We start from the raw sequence: 24,880 nt of genomic DNA on the forward strand, positions 1-24,880 counted from the left end.
AATTACAAATTTTATAATTTGACTTGATCTTCTCGTATTAAGTGGTTGACTTGATGTTTTATTTTTTAATTTATTTTATATATTTATTATAGTTCAATCAAAATAAATAAACTTTACTCGTTTAATTTATTCACAACACTATAATTAAATTAAAGTGTAAGTACTTATTATAAAAAATAATATTTAAAAATCAAAGTCTGAATTTATATAATTGATCAAACAAATAAATTAAAAGTTTTAATTATTCAAATATGAGAGACACATTTTTTATAATTTCAAATTCTTGAAATTTCACTTCTGCCAAAATGATATTCAATGGAAATTGCTAACAGATATAAAATGACCCCCTTTTGAATTTTAAACAGTTATTTTTTCAAACTCTACATAAAAATAATGTTTTTATTAATAAATAATTGTTATAAATAACTCATATTTAGAATTTTTTATTGGCCCTTACAAACAAATTGATTAGTATTCCTTTTCAAAAACATAAAATTCGAATTTAAAGACTACAAATAATTTCATTTATAATTTATGATTCTTTCCATGTAACTATTTATGAGCATTTAGAATAATTGAATAAGTTAATTTAATATTGGCATAATAGGATGAAGATGTAATGGACAAAAATTCTGATTGAGCAGGGATTGGTGGATAATGAAAAAGTTTAAATATAATTTTAATCTACGCGAAATTAAAATTTATTTTTATTGTAAATTTTGATAAATTATGGTTTTTAACTTTTCTTAAAAATAAATAAATTCTTATTAACTTAATTATTTTAAGTGTTATTATGTATTAAATAATATTTTAAATTTTTTATACTATTTAATACCTTATAATTAAAAACTTAGTCCCAAGCTTTATTTAACACTTAACATTGGTAGTTTATAAGTTTTAAAACTTGAAAACCTAAGAAATAAAGTGGAGGGTTTTAAAGCTAAACCCTTTCCAGCACATCCTATGGGAATTATTGAAAACCTTTCCACTCTGACTTTGATTTCGACAACTTTTTTTTTTTTTTCACCATAATAAACAACACCAAAGGCAATGCAATTTATTTTTTATTTAAATACTATTTTTTCTTTCTTTTCTTTTAATTTTTTTAATTAAGTTTTAATTTTTGTTAATTTTATTTATTAAAGATTTTTTTATAGCACGGTTTAAATAATTCACAATATATAAATTGCAGTTTGTGATATTTTATTTTTTAAATTTTTAAATTTTTTTTAAAACGTAAGCTTTAAAAAAGCTTGCGTGTAGGCCATTCTCTTCAAACTACAATTTCTTAACTCTCTTTCGTCTTTGAATGAGTCACTATATACAGAGTCTCTCACATGTAACACAATCTTCTATAGACCACGATTGCTTGTATTATAAAGTCATATTCTCATAATTTTTTAAATTAAAAGAAAAGTTACACCGTGTTCTTAAAAATAATCTTTAAGGGTGGAAAGCGAAAAGCGAAGATGGAAATAATGTTCATTTTTGCTGATTTTTCTAAATCTGTCACATCAATTAAATTCTAAACTAATTCTTAGAAACTTTACTTCCAAATTCACTCTCAATTGCCTTCAAATCCACTCAAACAAACAACAAAAGATATACTCTCAAATCTATTCAATCACTCTCTTCCAAATCATCTCCCCAAATCATCTTAAGTGAACAAAGCATAATAAAGAATCCATGATAAAGAGAGTAAAAACATTATTTTGTGTTTTCATCACATCACCATCATTCCTTTGTCCAAATTATTTTTTCTAAATGACATAAACACCCTTCAATTCACACTTCTGTAGAAATTTGGATTGTTTTCTTCTTTAGATTTTTAGTATTGCATTTCTACTCAACTTTCAAAATACATATGTTAGTATATTAACAAAATTATTAAAATATGTTAAAACATTAAAATTAATATATTTTGAAAATTGGGTAAAGAAACAACATAACAAAACAATCTATGAGAGAAGCTAGACTCTCCCACTAGTTTCCAAGTTCAACTTTGTTATTTCTTTTTCTCTTTTAAAAGGCATTAAAAGTTATAAATATATTATTTGTTGTCTCTTAATTAATATAAAACTATTTATTGTATCCAAATTTTCTATGGGAATTATTGAAAACCTTTCCAGCACATCCTATGGGAATTATTGAAAACCTTTCCACTCTGACTTTGATTTGGACAACTTTATTTTTTTTTCACCATAATAAACAACACCAAAGGCAATGCAATTTATTTTTTATTTAAATACTATTTTTTCTTTCTTTTCTTTTAATTTTTTTAATTAAGTTTTAATTTTTGTTAATTTTATTTATTAAAGATTTTTTTATAGCACGGTTTAAATAATTCACAATATATAAATTGTGTATCAGTTCGTGGTATTTTATTTTTTTAATTTTTAATTTTTTTTAAAACGTAAGCTTTAATGTCATATTTGTTGGTATAAAATTTTTGTAGGTATTAAAATATGATTATTCTTAGTTTCCTCGCTTCTTGAAGACGAATTTTACAGGAGTAAAACAACAACAATATAGCTCTTAACATAACACAGTACAGGCTGCACTGGAACAAAAGTTTTAAAAAAACATTTTCGTTGTAGAGGATGGTGTTGCCTGTGACAGACTCTATATATAGGTTGATGCAGAGGCCAAAGAGAGTTAAGAAATTGCAGTTTGAAGAGAATGGCCTACACGCAAGCTTTCTTGCAGTTCAATGCCCTAACTTCTCCTCTTAGAGTTAGGCCACAGTGGGGAGTGGGGACCACCAAAGCAAAGCACATTGTGTGCAAGGCAGAGAAGGATGATGTGGAAGAGGGTGCAGCCACCACCCTTAGTCATGTCTCTCGCCGATTGGCCCTCGGCACTGCCCTCATCGGCGGTGCCGCTGCTGCTGGTGGCTCCAAGGTCTCACCTGCTGATGCTGCTGATGCACAACTCTCTTTCCAGGAACCTGGTGGTATTTATTTTACCCTTCATCACTTTTTTAAACATTTCCTTTTTTGCATGTTTCTTTTCACGTGTCACTTGTTCAAATTCTTCGTCTGTCAAAAACAAGTTCTCCATTTTGAATCAAACATGAATTTTTCACTGTATCACTTCTGCATTAAACACAATAAGAGTCTCGTAATCACTCAACATGACATGTAACGACTTTACTCTGTAGCAATTACCACATTACCAGCAATAATTTCCGAGGAATATCCTGCATCTGTTATCGATGCTCTTTCTCTCAATCGAAACAGTTTTCCCAAGGGCTTCATTTTCGGGACAGCATCCGCGGCCTACCAGGTATCCTCATAATATCTCTTATTCTTTTATGAGAAAACTTTGAGATTTCAACTTCATACGATTTTGTTACGTTGTTTATATGTATACCCATGTATAGTACGAAGGAGCGGCGTCTGAAGGTGGAAGAAAACCTAGTATATGGGATGTATTCACTCACAAGTATCCAGGTTCTTTTTTCTACCTTTCTAAATATAAATCCAACTAAAACAATTACAGATTACTTTTTATAACTTAAAAATGTATCTGTTTCTAAGTTTTTCAAAAATTATATATATGAACTTAATAAAAATTATAGATTATAGTCTGATTTTATAAACATGTAATGTTGCAGAGAAGATAAGGGATAGAAGTAATGGAGATGTAGCAATTGATGAATACCACCGTTACAAGGTAAAGTCCAATATCTTAATGATGACAGTCTAGGATGAATGAAGAAACCAATTATTTTTCTTCATCAAATCAATTAATTAAATTTTTGGACGTTGTTTTACATTTATATGACAGGAAGATATTAAGATAATGAAGGATATGAATCTGGATGCATACAGATTATCCATCTCATGGTCTAGAATAATACCAAGTGAGAAAAAAGTTGATGAACTATTATTACTCTTTTTGTTATGATTGTTGTTGGATCTTTCATTGTTAATGATTTCAATCTTAATTTGAAATTATTGATATATAGATGGAAAGGTCGGTGAAAACGAGGAGGGTGTAAATCAAGAAGGAATCGCTTATTACAATCGCCTCATTGATCATCTCATAGCCAACGGTGAATGTCCATGTGTTCTTCTCTTGGTTTTTCATACATTTTATAATATATTTTTTAAGTGAATGAGATATTGATTTAAATATAAATGTTGCAGGTCTAAAACCATACGTGACACTTTTTCACTGGGATCTTCCCCAAGCTTTAGAAGAGGAGTATGGAGGTTTTTTATCCCATAATGTTGTGTAAGTTGTACAATTTTTTTTTATATTCAACTTAGTACTATTACAAATATGTGTATATATATGATTTGTTTTTTTTGAGATAATATAATCTTTTAAGAAAAAAACATAAATTATGATGACAATTTTTTTAAAACAAAGTTACCCCTTATTAAGAGTTACAATGCATTTTTTTTATTAAAATAAAAATTTAGGTAAAATATTAAAGACCAGTGTTATTGACATTTATGGCTAACCTAATTTTGTTCAAAGAGATTCTTAGTAAAATATTACTAGGTTTTGAAATTTTAAAATATGATCTCATAAGGTTTGATATTAAGCTATAGCTAGGGGGATTGTATACTAATTGTGAATTTAAAAATATTTCAGGAGTGATTTTCGAGACTACGCAGGAATTTGTTTCAAATACTTGGGAGACAGGGTGAAACATTGGATTACCCTAAATGAACCATGGTCTTATAGTAATAATGGCTATGCAGTTGGAACCTTTGCACCAGGTCGATGCTCTGAATGGCAAGATTCAACTTGTCTCGGAGGTGATTCAGGAACAGAACCATATATAGTTACACATAATTTACTACTTGCTCATGCAGCTGCTGTAGATCTGTACAGGAAAGAGTTCCAGGTTTGTTTAACCTTAATGAGAAACTTTCAAATCTTTATGGTTTATTTCTATAATGCTACGAGGGTTCAAGGACTCTTATATATATATATAGCTCTTTTACTTAATAACGTTAAAAACACTTGACACAGGAATATCAAGAAGGAGTGATAGGCATAACACTTATTTCTCGTTGGTTTGAGCCATATTCAGAAACTGAATCAGATAAAGATGCTGCTAAACGTGCACTTGACTTCATGTTTGGGTGGTAAGTGCTTAACTCTGCATAAGAATATGCATTCTCAAATGTGATGTTTTGATATGTAACAATGAATATAGGTACATGGAACCATTGACATCAGGAAAGTATCCAGAGAGCATGCGTTTTCTAGTTGGTAATCGATTACCAGAGTTCTCAAAAAAAGAATCAAAACTTCTTGCCGAATCATTTGATTTTATTGGAATAAACTATTACACCACTCTTTGCGTTGCGGATGAACCCCATGTTGATCCTTCTAAACTTAGTTATACTACAGATCCTCATGTCCGTTATTCAAGTGAGGAAGCTTCTATCTTTCAATTATTTAAATTATATTTGTTGAATTTTCTAATACAACACTTTTTGTTTTTTTTTTCATCCGTCAGCTGAACGCAATGGTATTCTCATAGGTCAACCGGTGTGTATACGATTATGTCGTTCATTTTAATATTATTATTTCATATGGTTTTATGTAGCTTTATATTTATATTTGCAGACCGCTTCTGATTGGCTATATGTTTGTCCGAAAGGAATCAAAAAGTTGTTGCTCTATACCAAAGAACAGTACAACGATCCTGTGATTTATATAACTGAAAATGGTAATTATATCAAAAGCAATTTTTATTGTCTTTAAAGAAAATATTTTGAGAAAATTATTCAAAATGTGGAATTTCAATATAAAATTTTCTTTTAACGTGTTGATGTATTTTACTTTCAATTTATAGGAAGAGGCAATGACGTCAGTCAAGACAAGGAGACACTTGAGGAATCTCTTATAGATATTTATAGAATCGATTTTTATTATCGTCATCTGTATTATCTACTTTCAGCAATAAGGTAATGATTTATTTTTCACATATTTTAAATTTGTTTCTAACTCTAAATTTAAATATATTTTTTTTGACTTTATAAGGGACGGCCATGTAAATGTAAAAGGATATTTTGCGTGGTCACTTTTGGACAATTTTGAATGGAGAGATGGCTATTTAATAGGATTTGGACTGAATTATGTGGACAGACAAAATCAGAAGCGATATCCCAAACTTTCAGCAAACTGGTTTAAGAGTTTTCTTCAGAAAAAGTTGAGATAATTGCAACGCACATCTGTTACAATAGTTTGGGAGATAATCTCTTATGTAATGTTGCCTATTAATAAATTTCAGTGAAGAGTGAAGTGTGTCAGCTGTTAATCTTTTTATTGATGTAATGTTTTTTTTGTTAGTGAAATGTGGCTTTGCTTGTTTTTTATTTTAGAAGAAAACATATTTGTTTAATTTTTTATTTGTCATATTGGCTTATTATCAGTTGTATTTTTCTTTCACAAAAAAAAATTATATTAACTGCACCATTTGAATACTTTAAATCATGTATAAATAAATATGTAAGATAAAAAGTAGGGACATTCTTTTTTATTTAAGTCATGTATAAATGAATATCTAGACACAATTATATACAAAATTAATACCATTCTTAACTCAAAATCTTAAAATAATAGATTAATTTTATCCTTAAATATTGTTTCACTTTTTTATTTTTAACTAATATGACATTTCGATTCACGCTTATATTCTCAATCTATTTCATATCTAATATCTCTTAAATCTCAATCTACTTTGGTCTTAAATCTTCTATGCTCATTAATCAAGCACAATCCTACATATTTTGCTATTTAATCTAGATACGTTAATATACCTAAAACTATATACTAAAGTAACAGTGTTCATACTTCTTAGATATTCTAGATATTATATATATATATATATATATATATATATATATATATATATATATATATATATATATATATATATATATATATATATAATTATCATTTTTTTTATATAAAAAAAATAGTAAGAGTAAGTTTTTCTACATTGTTAGACCTGAAATACGTAATCCTAATTCCGAATTGACTTTGAACCATTTGAAAAAAAAAATTATGATATTTTGTAGATTTTTGTGAGTAAAAATATCAACTACTATAATAATCTATTAAAGTTAAGAAAAATTGTCACTATAGGTATGCTTACTTGTATAAGACCCTCAAATATAATCTCTTTAACTTAATACGATGACAAATTTAACAATTAAATGTAGAAAGGTTATGTGTGGAATACAGAAAAGGAAAGTCATTGCTAAAAAGTCGAATGACTTTATCCGAAACACGTTTTATCTTGAATGTCAAACACATATTTTTACAATAATAATATTTTGAAAAATACTATTTGTATTAATATAAGGGGAAACAAAATTATAATTATTTTGTGAAATGAAAACGAAGTGCATTATTACTGCAGGTATTAATTGTTTCATTGATGATAAGGCCCCCACCCAATAGACTACTGAAGTACATTTTTGTTTTTCTTCAAACTTCTCAGCTAAACATCACACAAAACTTGAAGGAGAAGGGAAAGAAATTAAAAACCAACTAAAACTCAAAAGCTTACTTAATCAAAACTTCTGTTTATCAACTTGAGTATCTAAGTGTGTCTTTAAGTCATGTTTAAGTTTAAAAGAAGAAAAAAAAAACAGAAAAGGATTTCTCAAAATCCTAGCAAAAATTCAAGTGAATAAAATTTGCATAGAGATAATTGTTTAAAAAATGGAAAATGAATAATTTTGTTTTCTATTTAAACCTTAAAAACTCATTTTTAACTTCTTTAACTTTGTAATTAAGAGAATAGTGAAATTAAAAAATGATGCAATAAAATATTCTAATCCATGTATATGAAATATCAGATGATAAATGTAAATGTAAATAAGTAGGTTTTGGAAAGTATATCTCTATTTCTAATATTACAAAAATAAAACGATCTTGATAAATCTTGTATTATGATTACGATCTCTTCAAATTTAAAATTACTATCACAATTATTCTTTAGAAAATATTGAAGGATTATTATTGCATTTGTTTTTTTAACCTTTAACGGTTTTATTCCCATAAAGTGAGTTTGGTTAGCACGTGGAAAGTGATAAAGTGAAGGGTATGATTGTTGTAGGTGTTAATGAGAAAGCCCCCACCTACAATGTAGAAATCGTACAAATTTGTTGGTGGCACATTGAACACACTTATAAATTGCCTTTAATATCCTACTCTATATAATAAGTTAACGCTATATTAAATGCGTCTCCACGTCTCTCCCTATGTTCTACATATGGTAGTTGTTGCTACAACATTCCTCATCTTCAACATAAATTTTCACTTTGAATTTTATCCAATATTTTTGAATTTTCATTCATTGATATTTCAATGATAAAACTAAACTAAAATGCTTGGCATACGTGTAATATTATGTATTTTATTAAAGAAAGTGAATATTTTTTTTATTTTGAGAAAAATCAAACACAACCATGGTTTCTTGCAACTCTAGATTTGCCTACAATGTAGTCATCCAAATACTTTACTTTTTAAATCGATTTTGTGAAATTGAGTTAGAGTTAAAATTCATTTCTTAACATGATATTAAAATCATAAAACTATTGTTATATCTATTTATATATTATAAAATAGTCACACACATAAATCTCCACACTAGTAAGATATTGTCCATTTCTAATTAAGCTCTCACATATTTTCTTTTGATATTACTTCAAAATTTTTTTTTTTTAAGAGAGGTGTCTTATGTGTATATAAACAAATATCCATTTATAGTTTTATTTCATGTGAAACTTTGTTTGTTTCCTAACAATAATATTTTCATGGAGTAGAAACAATGAGTTACTTTTTTTTTCCTTGTAAGTTGAAACAACTGAATTGCCTCCATCCAATATAAAAGCAAGTAACAAAGGAGAAGCTGTATACACAGTCACCGACAATAATCTTAATGGTGCAACCGCTACCATAAAACCAGGGAATGTTTTTTTAACCATATGGTACAAAAAATTGATTTGGTTTATTCAAATTGTAATGAACAATAAAATGTAGTATTTTAATTTATAAAATAAAAACCTTAATTATCTAAAAAATAATAATAAAAAATAAAAATAAAAACAATGATCGTAGCAATTATTAATTATCAAAATTGTGTTACAACTTTGTATATAGATTAGGATATCTCAAATGTCTTGTTTTATTTATTTTATGTTTTTTCACCTATAAAAAAGCACGAAGCAAAATGTAGACAAGATGACAAGCAAGAACGTGTAGAACCATCTGTTGTCGATGCTCTTTCTCTCAATCGAACCACTTTTCCAAAGGGCTTCGTTTTCGGGACAGCATCCTCGGCTTACCAGGTCTCCAAATGCTTTCTTATACTTAGTTCTAAATATTACACCTTTCGAAAAATATATCTTCATAAAAGTAATGGAGATGTAGCAGTCGATGAATGTACATGAACTTTGCTAATTGTTGTTGGACCTTTCATGGTTAATGATTTCAATCTTCTTTTAAAATTATTGATATATAGATGGAAAGGTTGGTGCAAACGAGGAGGGTGTAAACCAAGAAGGAATCGATTATTACAATCGCCTCATTGATCATCTCACAGCCAACGGTCAATGTCCATGTTTTCCTCTCTTGGTTTTTCTTCGATAAAACTTCTATTTTATAATATATATTTTTTTAAGTGAATGAGATATTGATTTAAATATTAATGTTGGAGGTCTAAAACCATATGTGACACTTTTTCACTGGGATCTTTCCCTAGCTTTAGAAGAGGAGTATGGAGGTTTTCTATCCTATAATATTGTGTAAGTTATACAAATTATTAAAGAAGGATAGGATCACACACTTTTACATTAATTTGATAAATTAAATAATAAGTGTTATTGACATTTGTGGATAATCTAATTTTGTTCAAAGATATTCTTACTAAAATATTAAGAGGTTGTGAAATTTTAAAATATGATCTTAGAAGGTTTGATATTACGCTATGGGCAAATTGTGTTATAGCGGTAACAAATTTTTACGTGTTTGGAGAAAATTTAAGATCACATGGTGAATTGATTTCTTAAGCTTTAAAATATTTTTTCTCTGTTTTTATATTTATTTAACATATAATATCAATAATAATAAAGAATAAAGAGAAAGAAAAAAATGCACAGATAAATTTAATTATTTATTTAACTTTTTATATAATATTAAAAAATTTATTATTATTATATTAATAATATTAAACTATTGTATTATTATTATTAAGTTTAAATGTTTAGTTCGTCATATCCGAGATGAATTTTTGTTTAGTAATTGGTTTTAAAAATGGATATAAACGAAGTTAAAGTAAAGTGGGAAAAGAATCTTCACATTTTTTTTCTCACTCCTTACTTAAATACACCAACTTTTTCTCTCTTCCTATATTTTTATTAAATATTTATCTTTTCTCTCTCTTTCCTCCTTAACCTCTACCTCCAGAATAACCACTTCTCGGGTGAGTTCTCTTCGAGTATCACTTGCCTCGCTCGTCTCACTCGCTTGGATTATCCTCCAACAACTTCAACAGTCAAATCCCTTTCTCCGTCAACAACTTAACCCACCTCATCGGTCTCTTCTTGGAACACAACCCTCGCAGGAAACGTAGATCTCTGTGGCCCGTAGTTGAAGGCTTGCAACCCCTTCTTCCCGGCTCCAGCACCGTCTCCCTCCTCCAATTCAGCCCCGGCCACGACGCTGGGACATGCGTGTTCGGAAATGTGAAATCCGAGGTAGATGTTTGAGGGTGTGGATTCGGAGTGTGGTGATCTCATTTGGGGTTTGGACTCGAGTTCGAAACGAGAGAACTGGTGTTCCATGGAAGTAGTTGGGAAGTCGAGAAAGTCAGAGAAAAAATGGTCCATTGTTTCAAATGAGTGAGAAGTTGAAGATTGGTAACAGATGGAGTTTGATTGAGATGAGGTGGGATTTGGTTCCTCAAATAGAAAAGAGAAGTTATTTTTGGTGACATCAGAAGAGGATGTGATTGGAAGAGGAGAGAATTCTCCGAGAAGGTGCAGTTTTATTTGATTGAGAGCAGAAAGTTGAAGAGGATTTAGGTTTGCCATACAGCTGTTGAAAATATACTGTTATATTGTTATTAAATTTTCAACATGCTAGTTTTTTATTTGAAAACAATGTTCCTCTGTAAATAAAAAGAAACAGAAAAAAGTGAAAAAAAATCGTGAAACTTATTTGTTAGGCTTTGTTCTTTTGGAGTGATTTGGGGGAGATGATTTGAATGGATTTGAGTGGATTTGAAGGTAATTTTTTTGTTGTTTTTTGAGTGGATTTGTGGGTAATTGAAAGTGGATTTAGAAGTAAAGTTTATGAGAATTAATGTATGATTTGATTGATGTGACAGTTTTAAAAAATTAGTTTAATTGATAGAAATTGAAGATTACCAAAATGCCTCTAGTTATTAAAGTAATATAAAATGTGATTTATTAATATTAAAATTAATTATAAAAATGTTTATAAAGAGAAAAAATTTATAAATAATTTTTAAAATAGGACGGGGCAAAGCAATCTTTTCCACCCAAATAATCGCAAATCTTCTCAAATTAACAGGATGCTCCTTGTATCCGAATCTGGCAAATCCTCGCTTTTCCCTCCGTGCAAATCGTGGCAAGCGAACATGACTTTCTTCGCAAATCAATCTTTGCATATCAGCGTGAACAGGAGTATCACACAAAGGAACACAACGTTAATGTTCTTTTGTAAAAGAAATTCTTGTTTTTGTGTGTTTGTTGCAATTATTAAAATTAAAAAAAATATAAATAATTGAAATTTGGACAAAAATACATTTTCTTAATTATATTATAATACAAACATGTGTGTGATATAAAACTAATTAAATCAGTTTTGCATTTTAAAATTCTATAACAATGTGCCTTTTTTTAGTATATAATAATGGAGTATTTGTTGTTAACTTAAAATGAAATTGTAGCCTGTTAGGAAGTGTTAAAACAATTTCATTTTTCATGTACTACTAAATCTAGCAGAGAACAGTAACTATTTAACTTTAATAAATAATTTAATGTTTTTATTTAGATGCGTGATTCATTTTGATTTTATTTTTGGTTTTTATTTAATTGGGTTTCTATTTTATTAAAATAGATTTAATGGTATATATCTTTACATTGATATTAATATTATTTAAAAATTATATAGATTTGTCACTTATAAAAATTGAAGAATTTAAGAATAAAAAGTTATCTAAATTTTAATATATAAATACTGATTTAGAAATGGTTTCTTACGAGGAATAAGATGGAGAAGGAGCGTGCTTGAGATGTTCAAAAGGAAAATTTTGAGTGTTTTAGAGATAGTGGAAAATGAAGATATATAGTCAAAAAGATGTTCATGTTTCAGCGGAGGTGCCTGGAATGATATAAAAAAGATTAAAAAAAGAGTAAAAGCTTGGGCATTTCAGGAAAAGCAGAAGAAAGAGAAAAAAAAGTGAAGATTTCTTGGGTACGTCAGGTGGGAGTTAACCATTTTTGTCCATTTATGGAAAGAGACTCAATTCATACAATTTTGATCCATTTTTGTTCATTTAAGGAAAGAGACTCAATTCATACAATTTTGACAACTTTGAGACCCAATGTCTACATTTTTAAAACCGGATACTAAAGAAAAATCCATCTTTTAACATAGAGACGAAGTAAACATTTAAGCATTATAATTATTATTATTATTATTATTATTAAATATTATTACTTATTATATTATTAAGAACCGATAAATGTTTTAAACTTTTTCATTGCTAGAATTTGTTCTTAATTTAAATGTAAACTTTTATAAAAGTATGTGAAAGTTTTACAGAGATACATTCAAACAGTCCATAATAAATGGTTTTCTTTTACAATTTTTTATTTTGTAATTCTAAATTTCAAATTCATGGTTACTATATATTTTAAATTTTAAATTTCACGTTGAGAATTATAAATCTTAATTTTATAAAAGGATTGAAATGGAAATGTTACTTTTTTTTTATCTTCAAAATTTTTAAAAAATTACAATTTTCACCTTTTAATGATACTTTATGTTATTGAAATTATTTTTTAAATTATTACTTAAATTTTACATAATTGCATTGCAATTTTAAACGAAGTATTATTTCAAATGATTTACTATTTAGTTTATTAAAAATATCATTATTCAATTATTTATTTATTGTTTTATATCATTATTTAATTTTTATTACTATTATATTAGTATTATTATGTCATTATATTATTATTTAACATTATTACATGTTATGATAAATTATTAATTTTTAAAAACTATTAAATTTGTTGAATTCTTCATTCTTCAAATTTTGTTCCTATAATATGAACTCTTCTTATAGATTACAAATATGTGAAAATTTATTTAGACATTAAAAGGGGTCTATTAAATAACGGCATATTTTTTTACATTTTTTATTTATTTTAAATTCCAATATCAAACTTTCTTACTATAAGTTTACCGTTTTTTTAGATTTCAATTTTCAAAATCAAAATTAATTAATATATATATATATATATATATATATATATATATATATATATATATATATATATATATATATATATATATATATATATATATATATATATATATATATATATATATATATATATATATATATATATATAACAAGTTTCAAATTTACCAATATAAATTTCAATTTTAGAATAATATTCAAATTAAAATAAATCGTTATTTTTATATTTTTAAAAGTTGAAAGAGTTTATGATTTTCAGTTTTTAATAATACACTTATTTTTTTATTAATGAAATTATTATTTAAATTTAACATAAATATATTATAATTTTAAAATAACTACTATTCACAATATTTTATTATTTAATTTATTTTTGATTTATTAATAATGTCATTTATTAAATATTTATTTATTAACTTACGTATTTTTAGTTATTATTATTATTTGTCATTATTCACATATTTTTATTAAATATTTTGAATTCTTCATATTTTAAATTTTGTTCCCATATTAAATTTGAACTTTTAGGATAAGTTATATATATATATATATGAAAAAGTTGTTTAAAAGTATTGAAAAGATTCATTAAGAAAACTATGAATAAAATTATAAAATATGGGTATTACTATATTGAACGTCGTATTGTAGTGAAAAATTTCATCCATTAATTTATTTATTTATTATAAGTTGAGTTTCATCTCTTTCTCTTGGTCTTTTCCTAATATAGATGTTGTATATGAGCTTCTTATATTTTATTACATGAAAAAAAGTTATAAAATCCTAACTTTGACTGAGTGGTGAGTTATAATTTTTTTTAGATTTGATTTATAGATTTATTTTTCATCCAGAATCATTTCAAACTGTAGTGAATCTCTTAGTGTAGATTAAATTAGTAGTAGTGTAGATTAAATTAGTAGTATTGACCAGTACAGTTTAAGTATATGGCTGAGCTTCATTCTAAATTACTTATAAAACTATATTTAGCTATAACTTTATGTTCTTCTTCTCTATAAAATGGAATATTACACATCATAGCTTCAGTAAGCAGAATCTAAGATTCAACAATGAACATGGCATGCAACCACTTTATTCTCCTTCTCTTCTTCGCTCTTCCTCTCATACCACAATCAATTACTTTCGCTGGTCCTGCATCTATTGTTGATGTTTCTTCACTCAATCGAAGTAGTTTTCCGACAGGTTTCGTTTTTGGAACAGCATCAGCAGCATACCAGGTATACATATTCAGGTTTCATTTTTTTTATTACATTGAATTTTTTTTTAATATTAACTACTCAGATTTAGAACTACATCTCTTGGAGTTTAATTAGCAACCAACGTGTAATGTTATAATACCATCTGATCAAAGATCTTGTAGTTTATATATACACACGGTTGTTATCACTTATTTTAAAAAATAACTATTCAGATTTGAACGAAGCAAGAGAGCATATAGTTATAGATGTATTTATCATTCTATTCATTGTACAAAGTAAATAAAGATGACATTATTTATCCTATTGGCAAAAACCTTGTGACAAATCTTATATCAACTATAAATAAAGTAAATTTACAATATTTACAAATATCACCTTACCATATAAAGTATATGCAAATCTCATTGTCTTTAATGGACTTTTGATACAAAAACATTACATATGTAAAATCATGAATTATTGTACATGAGTTGACACATGACAAGTGTCTTATGTATATATACACATATAGATATTCTGATGATAAAAAAGTAAATTGATTTTATAAAATTGAATTAAATTTAAACTAATTTTATAAGTTTAATTAGGTTATTTTTTTATAAATAAATGTGAGTTGTTAGTATGTTGTTCATAAAAAGAGTTAAACTCGTAATTTTTTTCATTCTCTTTTTTCAAACTCTTTAAACCAACTTTATATCTCTCAATGTTAATGCAAAAAGTTGAATTAGGGTTAAAATTTACTTGTTAGTAATGCTCATAATCCATTCCTAACAAGAAGTTAACCTTTAAAATTTGAACCTAAACTCACATAATTTGATGTTCATGCTGTAGTACGAAGGTGCTGCAAAAGAAGATGGAAGAGGACTAAGTATGTGGGATGTATTCACCCACAAATATCCAGGTATATTTTGTTGGAGTTTCATATTCATTAAACATAAGAAGATTTCGTAATATATAAGTAAGTTAATATTTTATCTTAAAAAGTTAATTTTATAAGATTCAATTAAATTTAAAATTTATATTTTAATATTTTTTATGTTTTCATCTCTAACCATCTATAAAGTAATTTTATGAGCTTTGAGCTCAGTTTTACATTTTACAATAGCCTGATTATACATGTATAATACTTGCAGAGAAAATAAAGGATAAAAGTAATGGAGACGTAGCAGTTGATCAGTATCATCGCTATAAGGTAAAGTCCAAATTCTGAGTCAATGAAGAAACCAAGTATCACTCTCCCTCAAAGTAATTAATCATTTTTCTAGTGTTGTTTTCTGTTTATATAACAGGGAGATATTCATATAATGAAGAATATGAATCTGGATGCTTACAGATTCTCCATCTCTTGGTCCAGAATCCTACCAAGTGAGATCAAAGTTCATCAACAATTATTAATTATTTTCGTAATTATTGTATTTGTACCTTTCATGTTAATGATTTCAATCTTTGTAAATCATAAATAGAAGGAAAGCTGAGTGGAGGTATAAATCACGAAGGAATCGACTATTACCACAAGCTCATCGATCATTTGCTACTCAACGGTCAACATTAATTCTTTACTCTCTTTTTTTCTTAATTAAAAAGTTTACATTTTATAATAGATTTTTAAGTAAGTGACAATAGTTATATGCGAAATATTAATATTTCAGGTATACAACCATATGTGACACTTTTTCACTGGGATATTCCTCAAGCTTTACAAGAAGACTATGGTGGTTTCTTAAGTCCTCTCATTGTGTAAGTTTTACAAAATTTATCTTTTATGTCATAAATAAAAATAAAAATACGAATGATATGTAAGATAACTTAGTAATCTAATTTCCATAAATAGTTACTTCCTTGATGTTAACTTTACACTAATTTATTATCATTATAACTACCATGAATATAATTCATCCATCACTGATTTTCAGAAATGATTTTCATGACTATGCGGAACTTTGTTTCGAAGAATTTGGAGATAAGGTGAAACATTGGATTACTTTAAACGAGCCATGGTCTTTTAGTAGGGGTGGTTATGCACTTGGGAGCTTTGCACCAGGTCGATGTTCCCAATGGTTAAATCCAGAATGCACTGGTGGTGATTCAGGAACAGAACCTTATGTAATTTCACATTATCAACTACTTTCTCATGCAACAGCTGTTCAAGTGTACAAGAAAAAGTATCAGGTTTTTTAGTCTTCTCCAAAAGCTTTATAGTTAATTAGACTTCAGCATTGCTATATGGTTAAACTATTTTTGTACAACTCTTGTACTTAAAATTTGGAACACTTTGCTTAAGGAATCTCAAAGGGGAGTGATAGGCATAACACATGTGTCTCATTGGTTTGAGCCATTTTCAAATACCACATCAGATAAAGAAGCTGCTCAACGAGCTCTTGACTTTATGTATGGATGGTAAGTACTTCACTCTCCATTTAAATATTACCACTCTTAAAAATAAAATTATGTTAGAATATAAAATTTAAGATTAACTCAACCTTGTAAAATCGACTTATAACATGAAATTTATACTTATTTATATACTGTGAACTGTCTTATTGTCCGTCTATTCGAAACTTTCAACACATGTCCTTCATACTGAGAAATATATATATTGAGTTTAGGGACTAAACATTAATTATTGGTATGATAATGTTGTACAATAGGCTGGACAAACAAAAAACCTCGTTATGATATATTTTAAATTATAGTTATGATATTATATTAATAAGTGAATTTTAAACTTATACAATCATATAAGATTGTACTCATTTATATATTATAAATTTATCTTATAACTATAATTGATGTGGAATATCTTGAGTTATCTAGAGTCACACTAATTAAAGTTGTTATTAGGTGTTATATTGTTCTTCTATTTTCAAGAGTAAAATATTGTAAGTTTTGGATTTGTACTATATTATATTATTTTGGTAGTAGGTATGTGAATAATTTGGAGTTATTCAACAAAGAAAAGTATGAAAGTTTGATATTTTGTAATAATAATTATAGGTACATGGAACCATTGACATCAGGAAAGTATCCAGAGAGCATGCATTCCTTAGTTGGTAAAAGATTACCAGAATTCACTAAAGAAGAAGCAAAACTTCTTGTTGGTTCATTTGATTTTCTTGGATTAAACTATTACACCACTTACTATGCTGCCGATGCACCCAAGACCAAACCTAATTATGAAACAGATTGCAAGGCCAATCTGTCATGTAAGTAGAACTTTAACTATCACTTATTTAAATAACATATCTTATACTTTCATAATATCACATTTTGTTTTTTGTTTTGTGGGCTAGCTATTCGTAATGGCGTTCCAATAGGTCCATCGGTATGTATTCAATCATTTGAAATTTTATGTTCATATTATTATTGGTTTATTTGGTTTTGTATAACTTCATATTTATTTTTGCAGAGCGGTTCTAGTTGGTTATACGTTTATCCTAAAGGAATCAGAGAATTGTTGCTCTATACAAAAGAAAAGTACAACATTCCTTTGATTTACATAACTGAAAATGGTAATTAAATCAAATCATCATTTTATTATCTTTGAAATATCTCATTAAGTAATTATTTAGACAAAATTATTTAAACTATGTAGCCTTAATATAACTTTTTGCATGTTTATAAGTAATCTTTCTTCTATCATTTTTAACGTATATTGCTTTTAATTTGAAGGTGTAAGTGAATTGGACGAACCGACAGTATCGATAAGGAAATCCCTTTACGATAAACATAGAGTTCACTACTATTATCACCATCTCTATTATATAAATTCGGCAATTAGGTAATTAATGATTTCTTTATTGCTCACAAATTATTTTATTTGCAAATTTAATTTATTTATTTTATTGACTTTACTAGGGATGGCGTAAACATAAAAGGATATTTTGCATGGTCATTGTTGGACAACTTCGAATGGAATGATGGTTATGCAGTACGCTTTGGAATTCACTTTGTGGATTATAAGGATGACTTAAAACGATATGAAAAACTCTCTGCAAAATGGTTTAAGAACTTTCTTAAAAGGTCTTAGATTATATAGTTAGTTCTTAATCTTTAAGGAACTCTACTATTAGAATAAATTCATAGAGTAAGCTCATGTAATGTAATAGATATAGGGTTAAATCATTCCATTAGTTTCATTTTTTTTTAGAAAAATTGTAATCGGTACCATGTTTCGATTTGGTTTTTAATATGAAAAAATTGATACAGTTAGGTTTTTTTTGTTACTATTGCACTAACACTATTAAAGAGGTGTTCCATGTCAGTTCATGTTTTTTTTTCAATTAAAAATTTGTCACATGTCAAATTAACATCATGTCATATGACAGTGATAATATGATGTATTGTCTTAGTTTTGATTTAGTTACTGTATTTTTATTTTATCTCAATTCATTTATAATTTTTTTTAAAAATTAAACAATTTTGTCTCTCTTCAAATAGAAACGAAATATAATTTTTATATGAATGTTATACAAAATTTATATTTTTATTAAATGTTTTTAACAAAATTAAATTCATTTATATTTATATTTTACATTAAATTATATTTAAAAATGTTTTAAAGTTTTTAAAAGAAAATAATGTTAATAGAAAAAAAATTCAAAATTAATTTCAACTAAAAAATATGTTAAACTTATTTTTCAATTTACATTTCATAAAATAAAATAAATTTACAACTTCAATTCTTTTAAATCATTGTATATTTTTAAAATGTGTAAAATTCAATCATTTTTATACAAATGTTTTAGTTGATTTAGAAATTAAAATTTTACACATTTTAAACGTAAATTTGTTAAAATAATTTTAAACAAGTTTATAACATTTAAAAGAAACAAACTTAAAATTTAAAAGTAATTTTAAATAAAGTTCAATGTAAAATATAAATAAACATAAAATAATTTTGTCAAAAATTTTTAATAAAAGTATTTTTATAACATATATAGAAAAATTAAATTTCACTTAAATTTAGAGAAGAACAAAATTACTATTTTTAAAAAAAAATTAAGATTGAATTGAGACAAAATAAGAATAGAATGATTAAATTGAGACTAAGACAATAATACCCAACGTAACAGTAACATGTACCCCTATTACTGTCACATCACACTATTGACAGGAATAAGTTTGACAGATGACAAAGTTTTATTTTAAAAATAAAATTAAAAATTATTTAAAATAGCATGAACTAGCCTATAACATATCTTTAACAAGTGTATTAATAGAAAACCTGATTGCTATCAATTTTTTCGAATTAGAAGTCAAGATAAATAAAAATGTAGGAACCGATTTTTATAAAAAATCGAAACCTATGTAATGATTTAACTGAGTTTCAACTATAAATTATTACATGATTGTTTTGTACAAAGAAAAATATAATTTTTAAATTATTATTTCTTTATCATTTTTATCTTTTTTAAGATGAATGGTATATCTAAATATTAGTTTGCATGTTATAATAGTTATTATTTTTTAAGATACCTGTACACTACTTAAAAAAAAAACAAAGGCTTAATCTTTAATTTGATTATTTAATTTTATTCAAAATTTCAAAAAGACTCCTAAATCTTGATTTTTTCAATTTAGTTCTTTACTTTTTTTAATAAAATTTAATTTAATTTTTTCACTAATGGTATTTGTTAAGAATGAGAGTTCTTTATACAGATTTCATGTAACATCCCAAAATCTCACACTTGATAATTTATAATTGATATATTGTAGCATTACATTTAAGGTAACATCCATTAATCTTACGCTTCATAATTCGTTTTAAACTCAGATTTCAACTATAAACTCATAAATATATCTCGAATTCTTCTAATTTATTCTTCTATCTCTTTCTTCATTGGCACCGAATCAGACGACATTCCTCCATCTGCTCCCGTATAACGAATTATACGATAATCACACATACACAAACACAAACACAAACACAAACAAGTAGGGTGAGCTAACATGCAACCAATCATTTATAAAACATGCATAATTACTTTGATACACTCAACAAACCTCATATAATAATTATGTCAGACACCCTCATACCATCATACAACAATCACATCATAGATATTCATCCATTACTTTGATACACTCAACATACCTCATATAATAATTATGTTAGACACCCTCATACCATCATACAACAATCACATCATAGATATTCATCCATTACTTTGATACACTCAACAAACCTCATATAATAATTATGTCAGACACCCTCATACAACAATCGCATCATAGATACTCATACCATCATACAACAATCGCATCATAGATACTCATACCATCATACAACAATTGCATCATAGATACTCATACCATCATACAACAATCGCATCATAGATACTCATACCACAATACCACAATTACTAATAGACACTCATCCCACAATACCCAATAGACACTCATTTCCACAATACCTAATAGACATTTATTCCAATGATATGTTGATGAGCGGTTACGGGAGGTTATGCACTTGTGATGACTTCTACTTCTTCTTACAAATACACTTCCAAAATACTCCATATCATCCACAAGGTTAGTCCTCAACAATATGTCCAAAACCGGCACATAGACCAGGACCTCCTGCCCTCCATACCATCCACAAGGTTAGTCCTCAACACTATGTCCAAAACCGGCACATAGACCAGGACCTCCTGCCCCTCTCACCACATAATTCATCCTTATCTACTTGAGACTGAATGATTATTAGAGTATCAGGATAACCTCCAACATCAGGACCCTCAACATCAACATATACACAAATATCATATCATTATAGAATCTCTGCATGAGACTCATACCATGCTCACATTCCTCAACTCATATTATACTATTACGAAATCTCTCCATAATACTCATATCATGTTCAGATGCATAAATTCAAATCCAATATAATAAATTACAATCATCACAGAAATCATACAAAATGAATATATCACAAAATAAATTAACAATACTAAAATATCACCATAAATAGTCACCGGAGAAGAATCAAATGTTTGACAAATCAAACTCACCATAAACGCCAGTACATATGACTAGTCACAACTTACTACTTATTGAATTTGACCAGGGCTGCTCTATGATCAGGGATGTACCAACTCCGGTTTTTAAGATTCCTCTATCCTACCATCACAATTATAATTCATAATTCCATATCTACCATAATAACATGAATTCATCAGAAATTTCCATTCCAACAAGATATATTACACAAATTTAACAGTACATAATCTGTTCAATAGGATTTAAGTTAAAAACTTGTCGAGTAGACTTCCAGGAAAGAGAGGTGCGTCACAATGGACAACTTAAGTACCAAGTCTTTCCTTAGCCAAAGTGTTCCTCAACTGGTTTTTAAAAAATTTCTTATTTACAGATTCAAAACAAGAGCATATAATATTAGCACAGAAATTCACTATAGATAGATATACCGTAAGCACCTATGTTTTTCATTAACAGTATTCACACAGAATTTCAAGACATGAATAGTAATAAAACAATATTAAATCATAATATAAAAGCTTAGAAAGGTTAGCTCCGCTACCTCTATTCCAGACTTCTCTTGCTCCGAATTTGTTTCTCTTTGTGCAAAATAGCCTCCCCTCTCATGACTATTTATAGTCCAAAAATTTTACTATTCAACAATTTTTTAATATTATTTATTATTTTAATATTATTTTATTATATTAATATCTTAATCACCACTTACATAATAGATTCCTCAATAATGCCTTAAAACGTGGAGTGTTTTATCCACTATCAATATTTTAATTTTTTTTTATTTTTTTTGAACAAAAAGGTAGAAAAGAGTTGAACCCATGTTTTTGAAATCACCACAATTTTCTACCAATTAAACTACCAAAATTTCTTATTTACCTTTCCACATTTTATTTTTACATAAATTTATCATATTTTCTATTCACAAAGAAATTTATTACTACTAGTAAAAAAATTATTACTATTAAGATAAATATTTTTCATGGATCTTACATTATAAAATATGTGTAGAAAACTCTCGTCAATATAGAAAGACCATTAAAAAGGTCTTGTGTTTGTCGGAGTAAAAGTTTCTTAATTACTGCCTTTGTTAAAGGATGGTGTTTTGATATCAATTGTTTTTTTTACATCCATTTTATACTATTCTTCACACTCTCCATTATTTCGTTTTCTTTAAAAATACAAAATTTAACTTTTGTTAACAACATTTTTCTTTGTAAAAATTGTCAAATAATTATTATCTTGATGTAAATATTTGCAAAATCCAAAATCCAACAAAAACTTGGTATAAAAGCGAGTTCCTTTTGGTTTCAATTAATTACGTCAGTATAAATATGCAAATATATTATAATATTCTACAAGTCTAAATTCTTATTCTTATTCCTAGAAATGTCAACTCACTGAATATTTAAGTTATATATCTCGTTTTTCTAACTGTATTTTTAAGTGTTAATGTTTTTAATTTTTATTGTTTAGATTATATTATTATTTTATTATTATTATTATGGTAAATCAATAATTTTACATTATTTTGAAATTTAAAAGAAAAACAATCTAAATATACATTTTCCTCAAATTCTATGATATACTTTTTAAAGATCAAAATATCAACTTTTAATATAAACTATACATCGCAGTTATTAACTTTAATGATATTATATCAATAAAATTAAAATTAGAACATCAGCTCTGTCTGTAAAAAACGAAAATGAATTCTAAATTTCTCGTTCTCCTTAACTTTTAACTAGAAGCTTTTTCTAGTAATTTTTTAAAACAGAACAATTTTAACATACATTATTTTTAAGATATATTGAGAATCTCATTATACCTAATTAATTGTTGAATCTATTAAGAAATAAGTTTATTAAGAAGACATAATATCAATGAGATATGAGTCCAATCATATAAATTAGAACTAATGGATTTAGACTATAATTTTCTACTAACACCAAAAATATAAATAATATAACTACAATTAATGAAAAAAAAATGGAACCAAGTTGCTGAATTTAGTCAATGATGTTCAAAAAGCAAAAAACTGCCGATGAAAACATACAAACAAATCTATTTTTAAAAGAATTAAAATATGTAAATCAATCTTTTTTCCGATTTGATACGAAAAATAGTTTCCTAGTTGATACGAAAACTGTTTACCTAGTTAAAAGGAAAAAGACTTTTTCATGTTTTGTAAAGACATGTATAAGATATATAGGACGATAGATATAGGTAGTCTCTACTTTTTATCAGTTAAAAAAAGTTTTTTATATTATTTGTGTAGTTATATATATCGAGTACATGTGAAAAAATATCACCAAATATAAATATCTCTAACTATTTTTTATTTTTGTTTTTAATTTTAAAAAAATTATTTCTAAAAAATTCTTTATATAACATAATAATTTTAAAATACATATAAAATAAAATTATACATTAAAATATTAATGTAAATAAATCTAGTCTGTTTTAAAAATAAGTTAGATATTTTAAAAAATTAATATTTCTAAAAATAACTTTAATTTCAATTATTTAGGTCTAAATAACAAGTATAAATGTATAAAATTAAATTCTAATAATTTTTCAATTATTAATATTTTTCTCAGTAATAATTTTATTTTTATTACTTAAATTTATTTTAAATAAGAAAAAAGAATTCAATAATAATTATTAACGAGTACTGTGTATCCACAAATTATTTATTTGTTTTTTCTAAGGTGACTACACGCTTTTGGGAGATGTGAGTTATGGGTGGAATTATATCTTTAGTTTGATTTTAGGTAAGTTTTTTTTTTATGTTTTTGACTTTCCTATACCAAGCCTTTATTTAATTTAATATTTTTATAGTGAAAATGAAACAGTGAAACAAACTCCATTTTCTTGATGTGATTTTCACTTAAGTGAAATATTTTAATTAAAGAAAAATCTTTTGCTCAAATAAAACTCAAGGTCAAATAAATGTAGTTTGTATTAAGAGAGATATTTTGAAATAATTATTACTCAAGCTGAAAATTGTAGTTGGAGCTAAAAGTCCTGACAAATCCAACTTTCTTTTCAAATATTGAATTTCAATCAAACCAGATATGTCATTAATGGATCTTTTATATATTTATATATAAATATATATCCTATCAACGAATGGTTAACTATTAATCAGACATTCGAATGAACTATATCATTATTT

The 24,880-nt window shown here is 26.5% G+C and overlaps 3 protein-coding genes across 3 annotated transcripts; 2 read left to right on the forward strand and 1 right to left on the reverse strand.

Annotated features, from left to right (window-relative positions):
• Positions 1-2,643: 2,643 nt before the first annotated feature.
• LOC108334412 (cyanogenic beta-glucosidase) lies at positions 2,644-6,441 on the forward strand. The gene is made up of 14 exons (XM_017570248.2): positions 2,644-2,953; positions 3,161-3,285; positions 3,383-3,452; positions 3,617-3,675; positions 3,790-3,865; positions 3,971-4,057; positions 4,152-4,239; positions 4,606-4,861; positions 4,990-5,105; positions 5,177-5,394; positions 5,483-5,514; positions 5,593-5,695; positions 5,822-5,933; positions 6,010-6,441. Exons 1-14 carry the CDS (start codon positions 2,680-2,682, stop codon positions 6,185-6,187), a joined length of 1,794 nt encoding a protein of 597 aa, XP_017425737.1. The 5' UTR covers positions 2,644-2,679; the 3' UTR covers positions 6,188-6,441.
• A 3,693-nt stretch (positions 6,442-10,134) lies between these two features.
• Positions 10,135-11,310, reverse strand: LOC128194827 (uncharacterized). The gene has a single exon (XM_052871171.1). It carries the CDS (start codon positions 11,070-11,072, stop codon positions 10,560-10,562), a length of 513 nt encoding a protein of 170 aa, XP_052727131.1. The 5' UTR covers positions 11,073-11,310; the 3' UTR covers positions 10,135-10,559.
• A 3,242-nt stretch (positions 11,311-14,552) lies between these two features.
• On the forward strand, positions 14,553-18,736 carry LOC108333159 (cyanogenic beta-glucosidase-like). Its single transcript, XM_052871170.1, has 13 exons — positions 14,553-14,727; positions 15,541-15,610; positions 15,843-15,901; positions 15,999-16,074; positions 16,173-16,250; positions 16,359-16,446; positions 16,623-16,878; positions 16,991-17,106; positions 17,704-17,912; positions 18,000-18,031; positions 18,116-18,218; positions 18,379-18,487; positions 18,565-18,736. Exons 1-13 carry the CDS (start codon positions 14,560-14,562, stop codon positions 18,734-18,736), a joined length of 1,536 nt encoding a protein of 511 aa, XP_052727130.1. The 5' UTR covers positions 14,553-14,559.
• The last annotated feature ends 6,144 nt before the right edge of the window (positions 18,737-24,880 follow it).

Source organism: Vigna angularis, chromosome 11 (assembly GCF_016808095.1).
Source record: "Vigna angularis cultivar LongXiaoDou No.4 chromosome 11, ASM1680809v1, whole genome shotgun sequence".
In the NCBI taxonomy this organism is placed as follows: domain Eukaryota; kingdom Viridiplantae; phylum Streptophyta; class Magnoliopsida; order Fabales; family Fabaceae; genus Vigna; species Vigna angularis.

Bases quoted from the DNA above. Each gene is read 5' to 3' on its own strand.
- LOC108334412 (XM_017570248.2), top strand. From the start codon at position 2,680: ATGGCCTACACGCAAGCTTTCTTGCAGTTCAATGCCCTAACTTCTCCT. The intron at 3,866-3,970 runs GTGAGAAAAAAG...ATTGATATATAG, and splicing joins ATGGTCTAGAATAATACCAA to ATGGAAAGGTCGGTGAAAAC. The intron at 5,106-5,176 runs GTAAGTGCTTAA...CAATGAATATAG, and splicing joins CTTGACTTCATGTTTGGGTG to GTACATGGAACCATTGACAT.
- LOC128194827 (XM_052871171.1), bottom strand. From the start codon at position 11,072: ATGGCAAACCTAAATCCTCTTCAACTTTCTGCTCTCAATCAAATAAAA.
- LOC108333159 (XM_052871170.1), top strand. From the start codon at position 14,560: ATGAACATGGCATGCAACCACTTTATTCTCCTTCTCTTCTTCGCTCTT. The intron at 17,913-17,999 runs GTAAGTAGAACT...TTTGTGGGCTAG, and splicing joins TTGCAAGGCCAATCTGTCAT to CTATTCGTAATGGCGTTCCA. The intron at 18,219-18,378 runs GTAATTAAATCA...TTTAATTTGAAG, and splicing joins GATTTACATAACTGAAAATG to GTGTAAGTGAATTGGACGAA.